We start from the raw sequence: 18932 nt of genomic DNA, 5'->3' as shown, positions 1-18932 counted from the left end.
TAGTCCACTGGCCGTATCCAACCCTTGAAACTCACTCTGGGTCTCAGCAATCTCCCCTTCCTCAAGGATCTGCCACTGGTACTCTCTCTCCTCCAACAACCTGAGGGCCTTCCTTCTGGACCGCAATTTGGCCTCCAACCCCGGCGTCGACATGGAGTGCAACGATGTCGGCGAATGGCGCTGAGAAGGCGTCATTATAGGATCTCCGGATCCTCCCGATGCCATAGATGGATCCATCGGCACCGTGGATATACGCCCTGCACCCGTCGACGCCATCCGGCTTCGGGGCTCCATCTTAACAGATAACGACGTCGAAGGCCTCTCCCTCGACGTCGATGTCTGCACCACCGGCACCGGGCTAGTGTCTCTTGCCGGACAGAACGGCATAAATGGCGTCGGCCTGTACAGAGCCGGAACGCCTAAGTTGAATGCCAGGGGACCAGTGGGGCCAGCCGGCGCACCACCTCCCGGAGCCATGTTTTGGAAAATAGCAAACATGGCATTTAGAAATGCCGCCGGATCTGTACCTGGAGCTGGGAATGCAGGATAGTCCTGAGGAGCTGGAGCCGGACTCTACTCCTGCGCGTCTGGATGAGCTGAAGAAGCTTGCAGACTCTGAGGCTCCACAACCTCAAAGACCGACGGCACCTGGGATATCTGCAGAGTCAACGGTTGAGGGGACACTGTCGGGCTGACCTCCCAGGACTTACGGCGTCGAGTCGACGGAGACCTCGACTCTGACTGGCTTCTGGATCGACGCCTGGAATCACGATGACGCCGCTTCTTGTGAGTTGACTTCCCCGACGATGATCTGTGGTGCTGTTTTCTCTCCTTCTTAGCCTTGGCTAAGAACAACTTAGCCTCACGTTCCTTCAAGGCTTTTTCCTTCATTTGTTTGCATGAACCGCATTCCTGGACGCCGTGGTCTGAACTCAGGCACCAAAGACAGTCTTTGTGGGGGTTAGTCACTGACATCTGACCTCCGCATTCTCTACAGGGCTTGAAACCTGACTTCTTCGGGGCCGACATGTCGACAAAAAACACAAAGTATCCCTTCCAAACAGCAAACGATACAGGTAGCTGGAAAAGTAAACGTTATTGAAGGCACGGAAAAAAGGGAACTGACGTCAGTACGCCGGTGAGGGCCTCTTATTGCCATGATGACATAAGGGGGAGCCGCGTGGAGTCGGGCAATTGTGATGTCCTCGCCAACGTGCAGAGCTGGAGAGAAGTTTTCGTCGAATACTACGCATGGGGAGAATTCATTAGGTGAGGAACCCACAGGTAGTTGTATCCATCAGAAATGTACATTTAGTCTGATCCTATTCATTCGGAGGAGCTCAAAATGTTTTACTGTTTAAAATGCTCTGAGATCCTCAGTCACACCAGAGACACTTTTAACACATTATAAGAATCCATGGACAATCAACTGGGAAATCTGACTTCAATGCTTTCTCATAAGGATTATTTCAGGGTGTTCACTGAGTAAGTTATTTCTGTACACAATTTTGCTACGTCATGAAGAAGGACATGGACTGAATAAGTTATACAAGTCATAGAACTTAAAAAAAATATATATATGAGAGTAGGTACACCTAAAATGGCAAATCATATTTTAAATTTGACCAAGCTATGTTATTGTATCTTTATACTATCAGGCATGGCGAGCCTCTTGGTAAGCATATAATATTCAGATTTAAAATCTGAATCCTAAAAGCAGACTAGTCTGTCAACTTGTAAGAATTTGTTGTACATAGCATTTGTAATACTGTGCAACAGTGAAATAATTTTGCAGACTGCCAAGTGAAACTGACTAGGTCCACCATATGAATCTAATACAAAAAAAATGCAACAACATCCTTCTCATGAAGACAATATTGTAACCAAGAATCTGACAGTATTGTGTTGACCTTTCTTTTTAATATAACAATACTGGAGCCTTTCAACTACCCTCTTTCCAGTCTAGCGTTTTCCAACCTGTGGGCCAGGTTGTGAGCAGATTTGGGGGGGGGGGGTCATTACAGTCTAAGCAACAAAGATGCCTTCAAATTTTGCTTTTATCTTGCCACATTTGCAGTGCTTCAACGACAAGTCAAATGTCCGGCTACGTCTTGCCTTACTTTGCAGTCGGAGAAAGAAAAGTAAACTGAATTATGCAACAATCTTGCTGAGACACAGAGTGTGAAAGGAAAGGCTGCAGCATGTCATGTTTTTTTACATACAACAAAATGTAAAAACCTGCACATTAACTGCATACATTCAGCAGTTAGGAAAGTAAAAAGTGAAGAAGTTCTTTGTAATTTTGAAGTGTCCTGGAAACAAAGATTTGAATGGAATCAAAACAAATAAAGACACTATTTGGTGATGCACAAATGATAAATACTCACTGAAACCCATTTCCACCACACATCATTTTCATACAATAGTTTTATCAGTAAAACCATATGTCTGGGCAGATTCAGTGGCAATTTCAATTGAAAATGTGCTGTCTGTAAATAACAGCGTGCTCCAACACACTTCTTTAGTTACATTAAGAAAAATAAAGTGGGGTGTGGCCTGACGTGGAGGAAAATGTCTACCTGAGCTTTTGCTTGGTCTCCTCTGCACCCAACATTTGCCGCAAAATTGGGTCTGAAGGGAACTTTTTTACCATACCGCCGGTGAAAGAAGTTCCATGACACCTTTGGAATGCAGCGTGAGGTCCGGTTTCCTTACTAGCCCCGTATTCCACTGGGAGAGCCGTGGCCTAACAGCGTACTGTCGGAGGCCTACAGGACAGCCACACGTGTACCTGAAATGCGTCACAGTTGCAGCCAACCACCCGATGCGATCGCACTGATTGGAGCCACATTTGCAAACTGGCTTTTAATCGCCTATCCATCCACAATTCATCTGCAGTGAGTGACTTTTCTTCTACAATTTTTGGGGATCATTTGTCTCAATTTAAGGCCCTACACTCTGTGACACGACCCCTTCTCCCACCGGCCTATGCTTGATCCTAATAAATAGAAATACTCCTCTGCAATCATACATAAAAATCTTCTAAAGGGCGACAACACTACACCTATCTATAACTTTGCAAACTCTGTATTCATGCTTACACATATAATTAAAACATGTCTGTTTACTTGTGACAACAGTGATTGGTGTTCTGTAACCTCTCAGTCACTGTAGAAAAATCTCAGGGCACCTCTATTGCGCTGCTTGACTCAAGCAGGTTGTCACACCATGCCTTATATGGTGTGAAACTGTATCTCTGCTCATACTCCTGTGCAGATATGAACAACACAATCAACTCTGACCCCGTGAACATACCTGGATGCTGTCCTCTCTCCCAGTTGGACGGACTCTCGTGCTTCAGGCCCTAGCATTACCACAAAAGAATCAACCTCACTCTACGCCTCAACATGATGGGCTCCATGTTCTAAAACAGCAGAAAATTGTTCTCCATTATCAGTTAATGAAACTTACCTGCATTTGTACTCAAAATGCAGTTATCCTCTTTATCAGTGTTTTTTCCTCCAATCAAGTCAAACTCTAAACCTGCTACAGTGCTGCAAATTTGTTGGATGTTATGATGACGCTTCATAAGTAGCTGCTTCATTGTTCATCTTGTAGTGCCTCATTGAAAAAATTTATAATTTATAGAGAGACAACTAGCATTTCTATGCACTTTTTCTTCTCCAAACACAAAGTAACAGCAAAAATCCCACGATGGCCGAGAAGGAGACCAAAGCTGGTACGAAAAGGAACAAAAACAGAACCTCCTGCCCCGGAATCCCCTGTTAAAAACAAAACCAAACTACAAGAAACAATGGACACTAACCTTAAGAAACTTTCTAATGTCTTACAACTTGCTTAAAAGACAAAAGTTATCATGGACATTATGCAACAGGATGTGGCAGGTATGAGGTCAGATATAAAACAAATAACAGACAAACTTTCAATGGCCGAACAATGCATTAGCGACCTCGTAGACAAATCCCTAGCTACTAAGAAAGACATTTCCTGAATACAAAAGAATATCAAAGTTGATACAACACAATATCACCGAACTTGAAGACACAAACAGAAGTGGTAACATCAGATTTTTTGGCATTCCTGAGGACAGTAAAGAAAAACATGGTTCATGCCTTTTTGGAGGACTGGCTCCCCCATAATATCAATGCCTCCTTTGACAACGTTTTAAATTGAAGAGGGCACTTCGCAACCCTACACGACCAAACATTCATGCTGTATTAACAGGCCCACCAAGACCAATTATTTGTAAACCTCTATGGTACGAACATGTGGAATTAATAGGAGACTTTATACACAAAAACAAACGAATCACCTGGGAAGGATATCGAATCAACTCGCAGCATTAATCCAAGTCTACCATCCAAACAAAATGCTTCCTTTCCCTCAAATACAGACTGAAGAATATGAACATCCCTTTTTTTTTACTGCAGGTACGCCAAGTTTCATATTACCTACAAAGGATCATCGTACATGTTCCACAACCATCAAGACTTGGCCTCTGTCTTGGACAACATTCAAGAGACTTTGATGGACACGTCATCTTCAAATGCAGGTACATAGTATTGTATTACCATTTTTACATTGTACTCATTATCTTTCTTCTGTTCTATTCTATTCACCGAATTTTCAAAATGCATAGCTACCCAAAACCGGGCTCCCCATCGCTAGAGGGTTTGCTAGAGCGAGGAACGGTAAACAGGTTACGGGAAAGATAGGTTTTTAGCAGTTTCCTAAAATTCAAGAAGTAGTTTTACTTTCTCAAATAGGTTGGGAGGGAGTTCCAGATCTTTGGTGAGAGATAGGTAAAGGGTTGGCTACCACACCTGGCTCTGTGAACCCTAAGAACAACCAGAAGATTCAAGTTATCTGACCCAAGAGTCCTCTTTAGTTGATAGGGAGCGATTGGCTGATAAAGAACTTTAGGGCCTTCTTTCGCTTTGGCACCATTGTACCAGATGTAGGGGCTCATTACGAGTTTGGGGGTCCAATCATTGGAGCGCAAAACCTGTGGGGGTGATGCTGCTGTCATACTGACGGCCTCACCCCCGTTGTATTATGACGTTTCTCTCCGGATCAGCATGGTGGAAACAGTGCCAGGGCATTGGCTTTTTTAAGTGAGCCGAGGCCAATACCGCCGCACAACAGCAACCTCTGAGAAGACAGTGCGCTTTCCAAGAGTGCTGGCAGGGGGAACCCTGCACTGCCCATGCCATTGGGCAGTGCAGGTACCCCCGTGGTCCCCTACACTGGCTTTCCCCCAGCTTTTCCACAGCGTTGAAACCTCCATGGAAAAGCCAGCGCAAAGTGGACTTGTGATCAGCAACGCAGTGCTGCCATGGGCACCACCATGGCTGACCCCGACTCCAACTGCCGCACCCTGTCGGGATTCATGATCCTGGCGGTGGTCCCCCGGCGGTTCCACCACCAGGGTTGTAATTTGGCAGATGGACTGCGGCGAGTTTGGCAATCTTAGAATGCAAAATACTCATAATGAGGCCCATAGTGTCTTGAATTGTACTCTGCGGGTTATAGGCAGCAAGTGGAGGAACTTTAATGGTGACTGCTTTTTTGGAAGGCTTAGTAGTGTTTGGGCAGCAGCATTCTGGATTATTTGGAGTTGATTGGTAACTGATTTAGGACTTGCAAGATAAAGTGGGGTACCATAGTCAAGGTGTGATAGAATCAGCCCTTGGGTATTTCTGAGGGCTCTCAGGAAACCAAAGCAACTACTGACTATCTTTTTTTACTTCTGAGGTCATAGTAAGATAGTTGTTGAGGGTGAACCTTAATCACTTCCAGCTTGGGGGCTGGGTATTCTCCTAGAATTCGGGCCAACTAATTTATTGCCAGAGGGCTGGATTATTCCCCACAACCAGAACCTCGGCTTTGTCATTGTTTAGTTTTAGACAACTGGCTGCCATCCATTTGCCCACCTTTTCTAGGTAGCAATTCAATCTCATAGAGGTGGTGTCAATGAGACAATCGGCTGTGTGTCATCAACTTACAACACCATTGTGAAGCCAGCAGAGCAGATAATGTCAGATTGCGGTCGTACATATATGTTGAAAGAGTGGGGAATCAATGATGACACCTGCAGCACCCCACATTTTAACTGATGGCTGGTGGCATAACATTAAGCCTTCCCTGACTTGAAAACCTCGCTTGTCCAGAAAAGCTATTGTCGTGCATTACCTACAATGCAGACTTCTTCCAGTTGATGCACTAGTGTGGGATGGGATATCATGACAAAAGCAGCACTCAGGTCAAGAACAATCAAAGCAGCTGAACCAACCTGATCAAAAAAACATCTTAAAATCTTCAGTTGGCCTTAAGAAAGCTGTTTCTCTACTATAGCCAGCACAAAAGACTGTTTGAGTCTGATGAAGAATATTATTATCCTCCAGGCATTCTGTAAGGTTTCAGTTTATTATCTTCTCCAATATTTTACTCAGGCCAGCGAGTAGAGAGATCAGTCTATAGTTGTTGATCACCTCAGGGGTCAGAGTAGGCTTCTTGAGTAGTGGAAGGATAACTGCATGTTTCCATACCTCGGGGACGCTGAAAATTTTTGATGACAGATTATACAACTCCATCAAAGCAAATAGCATAATATCTCCCCCTTTCAGAAGGATATCTCTTTGGGCAAGATCAAGAGAGGAGCCTGATTTAACTGTGGCTGCCACACCTAATACTTCCTTTTTTTACTCAACTAGGGGGAAAGTGGGGAAAATAGCAATTGTATTTACGGTTCTAACCCATTTTTCAGTTTTACTCTCAAGACCAGCCGATAGGGAGTCGTAGATGTTCTTCACTTTTCCAAGATAGTGCTCAGCTAATAGTTTGCAGCAGTCCTTTGGAGGAGGAGGGATCATATCCGGTATATTTGTTTCAAAAAGAGATTTGCAATAATGTAAATTACTTTTTTAGGACACGTTTGATCCTGTTTGCAAAATCATTTAACCGCACTCACCGGATGACATGCTGATTTATTAGGGCTGCTTTGTATATCTGTTTATGTGCCTCATCACAAATGCCTCCACTTTCTTTCATATTTATTACATTCTTTTGTGAGTTGGATCGCTTCCTAAGAAAACAAGTGCATTTTTTCCTATGTTCTTGTCTTCTTATACATTTTTTTACAGCATATCATTATCCAGGGCTTCATTGATCCAGTTTTTTATTTCCAAGTAAGGCTTCGCAACCCCTTTCGCCTCTGTTAGAATTGGAGCTGATTTGCCTAAGACCTGTTCCCAGCTAGCTATATTTAATTTAGACCATTGGCGAGTTTGCATAGGGGGATTCGTTTTAGGGGTAGGATCCACTGTTTTAGAAATCAAGAAGGAATGATATAATGGTCTGACCACACTACTGGTAAGGGAGATTCCACTGACATGTCCATAAGGTTGCTAAAACGAAGGTCTAAAGTGTGGCCCCTCTTGTGTGTTGGGGAATTGACCAGCTGGGATAGGTGAATCATTAAAATCCAGCAGGAGGTTAACCACTAGGGACAGGTACGGTCCTCAATATAGATATTTAGGTCATCCAGTAGAGTAAAATTGGCCGACTGAAGACTGATTTGCCAGGATTTCTGGGATGGTTTTCAAGAATTCCAGAAAAGGTGACGTTATGAGAGAGCTTAATAGAAAATAGCAGACTCTCAAAGCCAGGGATCAAATTAGCAGTGCATCTGCAATCCATGCCTGTTTAACAATAATGGCCACCACCCCTAATTTTCCAGTGCAATCCCTCTTAGGGACAGTATAGCATGATAAGGCAACTGCAATGTCAAGGACGCTATCCCCTTTAAGCCATGTTTCAGTTAAAAAGAGCGCATCTGTCTGTGTTTCCTCAAGGAAGGTAAACACTTCCAACGTATGCTTTTTTCCACAGCAAGATCGCCGACATCCACAGCAGCTTCAACACCCCGACCACGGCCACCTCCGTCACCACCTCGAACCCAAGCATCGCCAACCCCATCACCGCCTGGTCCAATGTCGTTGACGATGAAACACGCAAAATCATGAACTCCATCCACTCCAGATCACCGACTGATCCCTGCCCCCACCACATCTTCAACAAAGCCGACTCTATCATCGCGCCCTAACTCCGCAAGATCGTCAATGCCTCCTTCGAAACAGCCGCCTTCCTGGAAAGCTGGAAGCACGCAGACATCAACGCCCTCCTCAAGAAACCCAAAGCCGACCCCAAGGACCTCAAGAACTTCCACCCCATCTCCCTCCTCCCCTACCCAGTGAAAGTCGCAGAAAAGATCGCCAACCTTCAACTGACATGCCACATCGAAGACAACAACATCCTCGACCCCTCGCAAACCGGATTTAGACGCAACCACAGCACCGAGACCGCCCTCATCGCCGCCACAGATGACATCAGACGCCAACTGGACCACGGCGAAACCTCCGCCCTCATCCTCCTAGACCTCTCAGCGGCTTTCGACACGGTCTGCCACGCACCCTACTATCACGCCTCCAAGAATCCAGAATCCAGGAAAAAGCCCTAGCCTGGACCTCATCCTTCCTCTCCGGCAGAACACAGACCGTCCGCCTCCCACCCTTCCGCTCAGAAGCCAACAACATCATCTGCGGCGTCCCCCAGGGCTCCTCCCTGAGCCCGACGCTGTTCAACATCTACATGGCCCCCCTCGCACAAGTGGCCCGCCGTCACGACCTCAACATCATCACCTATGCCGACGACACCCAGCTCATCCTCTCCCTCACCAACGACCCCGCCACCGCCAAAGCCAACCTCCACGAAGGAATGAAAGCAGTCGCTGACTGGATGAGAAATAGCCGCCTGAAACTGAACACCGACAAGACAGAAATCCTCATCCTCGGGACATCCCCCTCCGCCTGGGACGACTCGTGGTGGCCCACCACCCTTGGAACAGCTCTGACGCCCACCGACCACGCCCGCAACTTGGGATTCATCCTCGACTCCTCACTCTCCATGGACAGACAAGTCAGCGCCGTCACCTCCTCCTGCTACAACAACCTCCGCAGGATCTACAAGTGGATCCCGACCGACACCAGGAAGACAGTGACCCACGCCCTCGTCAGCCGCAGATTGGACTACGGCAACGCACTCTATGCAGTTGCAGCAATCCCAGCAAAACACCTCCAACAACTTCAACGCATCCAAAACGCCTCAGACCGACTCATCACCAGCGCACCCCGCCACAGCCACATCACCCCACACCTCAAAGAGCTCCACTGGCTTCCCGTCGACAAGAGGGTCACCTTCAAGCTCCTCACCCACGCACACAAACGCCCGCCCCACCTACCTCAACAACAGACTCAATTTCTACACGCCGACCCGCCAACTGCGATCCGCGAGCCTCGCCACCGTCCCCCGCATCCAACGAACCACCTCCGGCAGCAGATCCTTCTCCTACCTCGCCGCCAAGACCTGGAACTCGCTCCCTCCCTACCTCCGACAGACTCAAGACCTACTCGCCTTCAGAAGACTCCTCAAGACCTACTCACCTTCAGAAGACTCCTCAAGACCTGGCTCTTCAAGCAGTAGCAGTCACACAGCCCCCCCCCCTCAGCGCCTTGGAACCCTAACGGGTAAGTAGCGCGCTTTATAAATGTCTGTGATTGATTGATTGATGGGTAGGGATCTACAGTTAAGTAGGCATAGACGTCAACTATCTCTAGGCTTATTTTTTTGTCTCCTGAGGAACTTCCTTGGTTAGTGAACTTGGCTTAAGAAAAATATTTACTCTGTCAGTACTAATTGTGTATTTACAAAAAAGGCACTTGCCAAATGAATTCCATGGACTGAGGGAGTGTATGCGTTCTGCTTTAGGTGCTTTATTAAGGCCCAGCAGTTCAGCAGAAGTATAGCATATGCCTTAAGAACACGAACCGGGCAGGGGTCCGGGCCGCACAGTCTTGCCTTTGGCGTGCCAGTGTCATGCCCACTGTGCCCATCCACGCCCTGGCCACCATTAAATGGTGATGGGGATGAGGGCTAGACCCCCCCACTTCGATGCAGCCGGAAGAGTGAAAAAAGGACTCCCACCACTGAACACGGCCGGGCAGTCACAAGTTAAAAATATCGGAGTGAAATCGCTCTCCTGAGGTAAAAGTGTAAAATCTCCAATAACATACAGTAAAACAAACTTAAGACACACAGAGGAAACAAACTTAAGAGTTAAAAAAGTGAACCAGAGCAGTGCGTAACAATGAAATGACCAGAGCTCACTTATGGAAACCCTCGCGTCCGTGCCCCATCTGCCTTTAAATGGCAATGCGGATGAGAACTAGTCCATCCACCTCAATGCAGCAGTAAAAGTGAAAAAGGACCCCATGCGCTGAGCACGGCCGGACAGTCCCAAGTTAGAATATCAGAGTCAAATCGCTGTCCTGAGGTAAAAGTGTAAACATTTCAATAACATTCAAAAACAAACTTAAGACACACAGAGGAAGCAAACTTAAAAGATTTAAAAAAGAAGAGCAGTGGGCAACAATAAAATGAGCGGAGCTCACTTACATAAACCTTTGAGAGGTACATTTGATTACACCCTTTGATAACTTATGCCAGTTCAATAAGGATACAGTATGTCTTTATTCTAGGTCGCTTACTTGCAATGTTTCTGTAGTTCTCATTTGTATCCATTCCAGAACACTCTACTAATGTAGATACCTGCATATTGTTTTCATTATACTAGGTCTTTTCAATGTCATTATTATCTAATTTCTTAAAATGCTCAATCCTGAACTACAACCAAGGTAAATTCTGTCTACACGTATGACACGCTGTATTACTTTGCACCAAACATTAATTTTTATCATATGACTTTTTCCATTATTGACTATGGATGGTCTAGATTGCCTATTTCAGTAACCTCTAATATTTTTTGTTTCATGGCTCAATTCTCATTCCTTTACAGGTAACCTCAATGATTTAGGCATACCTACACTAATTCCTCCCTGTCTTTGTCTCAATACTGTACACTGATGGATATCACAGTCGGATAGCTGTTTGACTAAGAAGCTTAATTACTTGCTTTTCTTATAAGTGATTTTGCTTATCTACTCAAATCATCAAAGTTGTTTATCCATTTTTATTGCCTTAACTAAGTCCACACTGCAAAACATATTAGTTTTAGTGTGTTTACAAACGGGCTCATTTCTTTGGATATAATGTTGTATTATGGTGCCCAGGAGATGCTTGGCATCCTCCTTTGGGTCCGATGCTAGCATATTTTCAGGTAGGGTTAGCGGGGGTGGGTTATTAAGTTGGTGGGTTCTAATTGTTTGTTTTTCCTTGTTTATTTTCCCCCCCTCTTTCCTTCTTCGAGGGTTGCCTTTCTTCTGATAGTTCCCTCAAGCTCATGCTCAAAATGGATCTGTCTTGTACTAGTCATTCTATTCATATATGTAGGCTTACAAAGCAAGACACTTCTATCCCGAGTACTTCCTTTACACAAGACACCAAAATGATTGTGGTTGACACGTGCCCCTCCATCATCTTCTTGTACTTCCTATGTTGAAGACTGAGTTTTTACAAATACTTTCACTCAACACAAAATTGCTTAATCATCCAGTTAAGGAAGAAAATCATCGAGTATACATACAAATTCAAATGTGACATATTTCTACAACAAGAATCCAAACTCTCCCACACAGATATCTCCTCCTTCAAGGCCCCCTGGTTCTCGGAGGTTATAGGCTCACCTGCCCCAAAAAAGATAAGAATGGTGTACTGACTGTCCTAACCAAATAAGCAAAAATGATTGTATTAGATACTCTGTCTCATCACAACGGACATTGAATAAGCAACTAACTGTTGAAATCTGGTAAGGAGTTTTACCTGCTGAACATCTATACACCTAACACAAATTATACAGATTTCTGGAAACACACTAATGCACTAGTTGCTCACCTCCTTAACAACTCATGACTGATAGTTGGAGGCAACTTCAATCTTCCACTTGATTTGACCATAAACGTAGTTCTAGAGCTAGATTTAGATGATCCTTAGACCAAAATTAATTAACTAAATATGCTCTAGCTGCTCCTTGGTAGTCACTTGGTGTATTCAACACCTGGATACTAGACACTACACTTACTACTCTTTTCCTCATCAAGCTATGTCCAGAATTGGTCATATATTAGAATCTAGTAACCTGGTAAGAATTATCTCCGACTCCTCCATCAAAGTTAGACTGCTCTAAGATCACTCTGCCATTTTGACTTTGCTTGACTGGGCTATAACCTATTGCTAAATCTTGGAGACTCAACCTCAATAAACTCCAGGAAATGGTACATGTTGAAACAATGCGTTCAGCCATTAAATGTATTTTCTTGTAACTCCCCTCCCCCAATGAGGACTGCTCTTGTCAGATGCATTGGGATGCCTTTAAAGCCACTATTAGGAGAGTGATAACTGGAATAAGCTCTCACATTAACAAATCTGCCAATGCCCAAATGAAAGATCTTGACGTTAAACCAAAAAGGCATGCTCCTCTTAGATGCCATAAACAAGCAAAAAATATAAATATAATAAACTACAGAGTGCCAGGGCTGGCCAATGAGGGAACAAGTTTAATTTGATAACATTATGTGCTGGTAACACTGTGAGTAAAGTTTTAGCCAGGTACTTAAAACACAAAACAGTTTACATAACGTCACACACAGCAAGAGCAACCATGTTGGCGAAATTGAAACAGGTGACCCTCCCCCCCCAGCCCAGTGGCACAAAAAGAATGAGTAGCCTCCTTGGCACAAGAGACCACAGTTTTGACACCAAAGGCGAGCTGTCAGGTTATAGCGATATGGATGATGAGGCAGATGAGTATGTCTTTGATCCCCAAGAATTGCTAGAGAACGACTTTCTTGACGAGGACTTAGACGAGCCCTCAAGTTGAAAGGCTATTAGGGACCCTCAAAGTATGGAAATGTTTAATCCAACCCATATTACTCAACCAAGGGGTTCGGACTGGTGGTCTATGGACCACATGACCTTCTTTATCCAAGTTTGGTTCCGCAAGTCCCTTGATAAGAAGTCACAAAACTTGATGAGAGCTTAGTGTCCCAGGCCATTCTTTGGTAATAAGTCAGGGAGAACACCTAATTTGGTCCCAGTGGTTGGTTTTAGAAAGGGCTGACACAGGAGGGGTCTGGCTGTCAGCTCTGGGATGCAAAGGTCCCAATATTACCAGAATTGGGAGAATTTTCTGTGCAAGCAACAGTTTTTACCTGCAGAGAGGTTGAGCTCCCTGTTCAACAGGCAACAGGGGCAGATCCCAAGAAACTGAAGATTAAGGTAAGTCTTCCAGTTGTTTTTTCCCCAATCAAAGTTGGTCAGCCATAACAAAGGACACATGGGTGTTACAGACTGTCAGAGGCTTCAAAACTGAATTTTGTCAGACTGACTATCAAAATTGCCGTCCAAGAGAAATATCATTAGATCAGAATCAATTGGCACTGGTAGACGCCAAGCTTTACAAATGTTGTTCAAAGGACCAATATTCAAGGTCACAGACTTAGAATTAGGTTTTGTAAGTACTGTTTTCTTAGTGAAAAAGAAGGACAAGGATTGGCAACCCATTATAAACTTAAAAGTTGAACAGATTTTTGGTTTACAGACACTTCAAGATGGAAGAGATCCATCTTTTGCGGGACATTTTGCAAAAAAAACGTTAATTAGTGAAGTTGGATTTAAATGATGCCTACTTCACAATCCCTATGGATTTGGGTTCTCAAAGGTATTCACAACTCAGTTGGAAAGATATCTTGCACTAGTTTTGTTGTCTTCAATTTGGTCTGTCATCAGCCCCTTGGTGCTTCACCAAAGTCCTACGTCCTGTAGTTGCATTCCTGAGAAACAAAGAAGTAAGTTTAATTATATATCTGGACGATATGTTACTGATGCCTCAGGATCAGGAAGAGCCGATGATGTACTTGAAATGGGCAACAGACCTCTTGCAAGCGCTAGGGTTTATTATCAATGTAGAGAAGTCAGTCATGACCCCCACACAGAATCTGGATTTTTTGGAATTCAAGGCAGATAGTAGAATGACACAGCGTTGTCTGCCACAGAAAAAAACGGACAAAGATCAAGAAGGAGGTATCTCATGTTCTAGAAAAGGAAGTGGTAAGTCTGAGGGGCCTGGCAAGGGTGATTAGTCTCTTGTCTTCATCTATTCAAGCTGTCTCCCCAGGACCATTACACTACAGAGCTCTTCAGAGACTGAAACCCATGGGTCAGAGGAAAGGGTATGGTATGCAGATGTGATTCCCCTGTATCAGGAAGCAGAAGAGGACCTTCAATTCTGGTTATGCAACCTGGACAGCTGGAAATGGAAAACAATATCTGGGAATATCCCAGAATCTATTGTCGAATCGGATGCAAGCAACCTTGGTTGGGATGCACAATTAGGAGAGGTAGAAACTCGAGGAAAGTGGTCCAGGGAGGAGCTATCTCTACACATAAAAATTGTCTAGAGTTTATGGCAGACCTGAATGCCTTAATGAGCTTCACGTCCACTCAACCAACAGTGTAGTATTGATCTGAACGAACAAATTAACTGCGGTATAACTATTGTTTAGGGGGCGCAAGTTCAAAAGAACTTGCAGATTTAGACAAAAAAATTGGAACTTTTGTTGGAGTTCGAAAATTCTTTTGAAAGCAGAGTTTATCCCAGGTCATCAGATCATCAGAGCAGACTGGAACCCAAGATTTTTGAGGGATGCCAGCGAGTGGAAACTGAATCCAGTGTATTTCCAAAAGATTCAGAGTCTGTGGGGCCCCTTTCAGATAGATCTGTTTGCCAGCAGGCAGCCTGACATTTCAGGTAGAGCAGTTTTACAGTTGGAGACCACATTCCAAAGCATTGGCGGTGGTTGCTTTACTACAGTCTAGGAAGGTAGAGAATTGTTATGTATGTCCCCCCTTCACACTGATCCAGAGAGTGTTGTTGAAAGACAGGAGAGAATGTTGCAGCATCGTTCTAGTGACTCCTTTCTGGAGCTCACAAATATAGTTCCCGGGCATAATGGAACTAGCTGTGGAAGGTCCCCGTATTAATCCACGGACTTCAGGTCTTTTAGAAGAGCAGGAAGGTGAGGAACATGCAATAGTGCTAGAAGGAAATTTGAACCTCTTGTTTGGTAGATTTCAGGAGATCCAGAAGATATTCTGCCCTTTCAGGAGAGGCTGAAAGTCTTTTGGACGATTCGTGGGCACCTGGTACCAGGACAAGATACTCAGGAGTATGGAGAAAGTGGTGTAGTTGGTGCTTGGAGAGGAATTTAGATCCTGTGGAGGCTCCTTTAGTAGAAGTGGCAAACTTCTTGGCACAATTGTTCAGAGCAGGCCTCTCTTATAGAACTGTTAATTGCTACAGATCTGGTATTTCGGCTGGTCATTCCTTGGTAAATTATTTTTCTATTGGTAGTAACCTCCTAATACGCAGGGTGATGAAAGGAAATAGGCCTAGGCGCCCCCCTAGGGCAGAGTATGATTTGCTTTGAAATGTTAATCACGTTTTTGACCTGTTTATCTCATGGCCTGACAATTCCTATCTTTCTAGAAAACAGATTTCATTAAAGTTGACAACTTTACTCTATCTAATATCCTTTAGAAGAGTATCAGATGTTAAGGCATTGGAGGTTTCCAATAGGTATTACAACCTGGACAGGGTCTATTTTGAGATTTGGAAAAGGACCAAAACAATGTCTGAAAAACTATTTTACCCATGTTTTAATGACTGCAAGGAATTGGGTGTAGTGAGTTGTATAAGAGTTTATGAACAAAAAATGCTGTAATTCAGACCAGATGGCGAAGATCAACTGGTAATTTCCTATGTTAAGCAATATAGAGCACTTTCAACAGTTACTATTTCACATTTGGTGAGGGCTGTTATGTCTGAAGCAGGAATTGACTTAGCTAAGTTTTCTCTCTTCTAGAGGTGCAATGGCCAGTAAAGTGTTCTGGGCAGATAGTACACTTTCAGACATTCTGAAAGAAGCAGCTTGGTCAAGTGCTACCACATTTGCCATTTTTACCTTAAACCAGTGAAACATGAGTGGTGTAGCGTTGGAAAGCTTTTAACATGCATAATGGTAGCCTCGGTCATGTAATGAAACGAAGATTCTTCAATTAACATACAAAGGAGAATCTTGGTTTTATTAAAGACAACCTGCCCACCACTCCCATGTTTTTTCATCACATTTCTGTAGTTGAAATACATGTTTAATAAAATATTTCTAGTTGCACTAACTCTATATTTTTTCCATTAAGGTAAATTGATTAAATTGAACCTTTTTATGGTATCACTTGTTTTTCTTCTGCTTTCAGATAATAGCTTGCAATAAGAATTTTGTCAGGTCGAATCAAAGAAGCATTGCCTGTTTCGTCGGGGCTTAAAGTGGAAGATGCTTAGCGACATGCTGTTAACTATTCTATACTAGAGTATTTTTCTTTATCATCTATTTACATTCTTTAAAGAGCTGCAATGTTGGGGCAGCAATAAAAGGTTTATTGCATAATGTTGGCCTCAGCTGTCTTTAATGAAATCAAGATTATCTCTGTATGTTAACTGGAGAATCACCATTCTCTAGCCGGAAATAACTTTCTAAGTGCAGGCATGAGGAAGAAATGTACTGGAGGTGATGTATTATTACTATTCTGATTGTTAATAGGCAACACAAGCCTGGAATAACAGATCGTAATACAAGGCTGATACTGCTGTGCTTGCACTGAAGTGCAAGATTACTGGATCTTGCTCTATGACAGCTCAACTTAGATGTCTATGACAAAAAGGGGAATCACTAAACATAATATGCCAACTGAACACCTGTACAGGCATAATTCAGTACAGGAACAAGTTCGGTAACAGAGGAGGGTCTACATCAAATAGAGGGCTCACTGCTATTCTTCAACATTTGAGAGAAATGTTAAAGGGTGGTTTGCGTCTGATTAACCTCATGAGTCTATGGTATCAGTCAATGCATGGAGATCCCACTCCATCCAATCAATTGAGGAAATGATGAAGAGCTTGATGAAAGATTCCCAAGGACATAGCCTTTCGAGATTTGCAGGTCTATCAGAGGCAGGAATCAGGGTTCTTGATCTGGGACAATAGCACCCCCACAATAAGACACCAGACCTCCAACTACATCCCTGAAATCTTGAACTGCCTTGGCAAGAATCCAAAACATTACTATTTTCCTAACAATTCAAAAGTTGTCAGTGGCTACCTGCAATTTGGTATAAATGTAACCCCACTACCTCAGAAATGTAAAGGTGAAAAAGGCAGTAAAAGGTGAATGAAAACCTCATCCTTAAACGAAACAGAGTTGAAGACTGCAACATGCTTCCAAGGACGTAAAGCTTGCCTACGTGGTGCAGGAGTCCCCAAATCCTTCATGAGGCTCCTAATTCAGTGCAAGGCCAATGAATATCTAAGATACGAGAGACACAGGGTTACCTCTTCTCATTCTGCATGGGGGGTGCATCACTTGCATAAAGTTACACTACTATTCACGCAAAACTTGTGTGGGGGTGGGGGGGGGGCAACTGTCCCTATTGTTTTTTGTTGTTTTTTTTAACTTTCAAAATGATTCTTAAAATTTTACAGTCTAAGGATTCCCAACCACACTGGCATCTGCAAACACTGAAAATAAGAAATCTTAATATCCAGCACATGATACTCTAGAGGTGGACTTTTGGTTGCTGACAAAACCTCCATGCGTCTGACATAAAAGACAACAGAAAAAATGGCAGACAAGGAGTAAACTGTGGGGTGTGTGAAAGAAGCAAGCAGGATGGCAGGCTGGTTGCGAGAAAACTAGATAGATGGTAATACATACTTAGATAGACGTGAAAGCAGAAAAGATGTCCCAAAAGAATTACTATGAGGAGCCCCAGAAGGACAACCAGTGCAGCTAGGACCAAGATTGCAGATGCTTGTGTCTCGACGGGAGCTGCAGGCAGAAACACAAACCAGACATCTGTACTGTTCTTTAAAACTGAAAAACAAACAACAATGGTATGAAAATACAGAAAAAGAACCATTAATGAAATGAAAATATTACACAGTATAACAACCACAACTAAGAAACGAGAACAAAAAGAGACTTGAAAATGGTAATGAACACATTAAAGTAATAGAACAGTTTATGAAAATAATTATTAATGAAAATGATTATGGTCTGTTGGTTCACTGCTTGCTATGTACGCAACAAATGTAAATCAATGGAGTTGCACAGCGGCAATCTCAAACTGGGTATGTGAGGCCTGAAAAATGGCCCCTTCAGAATGAATGAGTATACAGTGCTGCCAAACAATGCACAGTGGTGACTTCATGCCGTCTTTGGGATGCACAACTGGTTTTTCACGCTGTGCTGCAAGTCAGGGCTATACAATGAGGCTACCTGTGAGACGCTACACCACAACAGGTGTAGGTTCAAACAGTAGGGCTGAACAATGCCATCATTATGGTTCAATATGCTGTGCTGCTTAATGCAGCACAGCATTAAGCAACTAACAAAACAAATAAGCATTGATGAAGGACCTAACAAAAAAAATAAGCATTGATCCAGCCCAATGTAAGAGGCACACAAAAACAACCCCTAAGATGCATTGAAATGCCCCACTAAAAAGGCCACCAAGCTGCTTTGGGGGGGGACTAACAAAGGCATTACTCGTAGTTGTGCTGGTTTGGAAGCTTATTACTTGTCATGTACCATCATGCTTTGTAAACATCTGCCAGCTAATGACCTCATGCATAAGAGTCTTAAAAAGCTTAACCTCTTAACCTCTGGGACTCCCCCACCAAGCTCCCCACCCCCAAGATGACCAATTCCCTGCCCTCCAGTGCTGAGGCCTTTTTTTTTGCCATTTGGGGTAGTTTGTGCTTATGGCTCCATAACTTTTTCAAC

At 43.7% G+C, this 18932-nt stretch overlaps 1 protein-coding gene across 4 annotated transcripts in view; it reads right to left on the bottom strand.

Moving 5' to 3' along the window:
• Positions 1–18932, bottom strand: part of ZDHHC1 (zinc finger DHHC-type containing 1) — a 698520-nt gene that overhangs the window by 397966 nt on the left and 281622 nt on the right. For 3 of the 4 annotated variants that reach the window (XM_069217653.1, XM_069217652.1, XM_069217654.1), the window contains exon 6: positions 17862–18020. The exons of the other annotated variant lie outside the window; for it this stretch is intronic. In XM_069217653.1, coding sequence (XP_069073754.1) covers positions 17862–18020 — 159 coding nt within the window. The remainder of the gene's footprint in view (positions 1–17861; positions 18021–18932) is intronic. 4 annotated transcript variants of the gene reach the window in all.

This window comes from Pleurodeles waltl, chromosome 12, assembly GCF_031143425.1.
Source record: "Pleurodeles waltl isolate 20211129_DDA chromosome 12, aPleWal1.hap1.20221129, whole genome shotgun sequence".
NCBI lineage: Eukaryota > Metazoa > Chordata > Amphibia > Caudata > Salamandridae > Pleurodeles > Pleurodeles waltl.
This window is presented reverse-complemented; position numbering and strand designations above follow the sequence as displayed.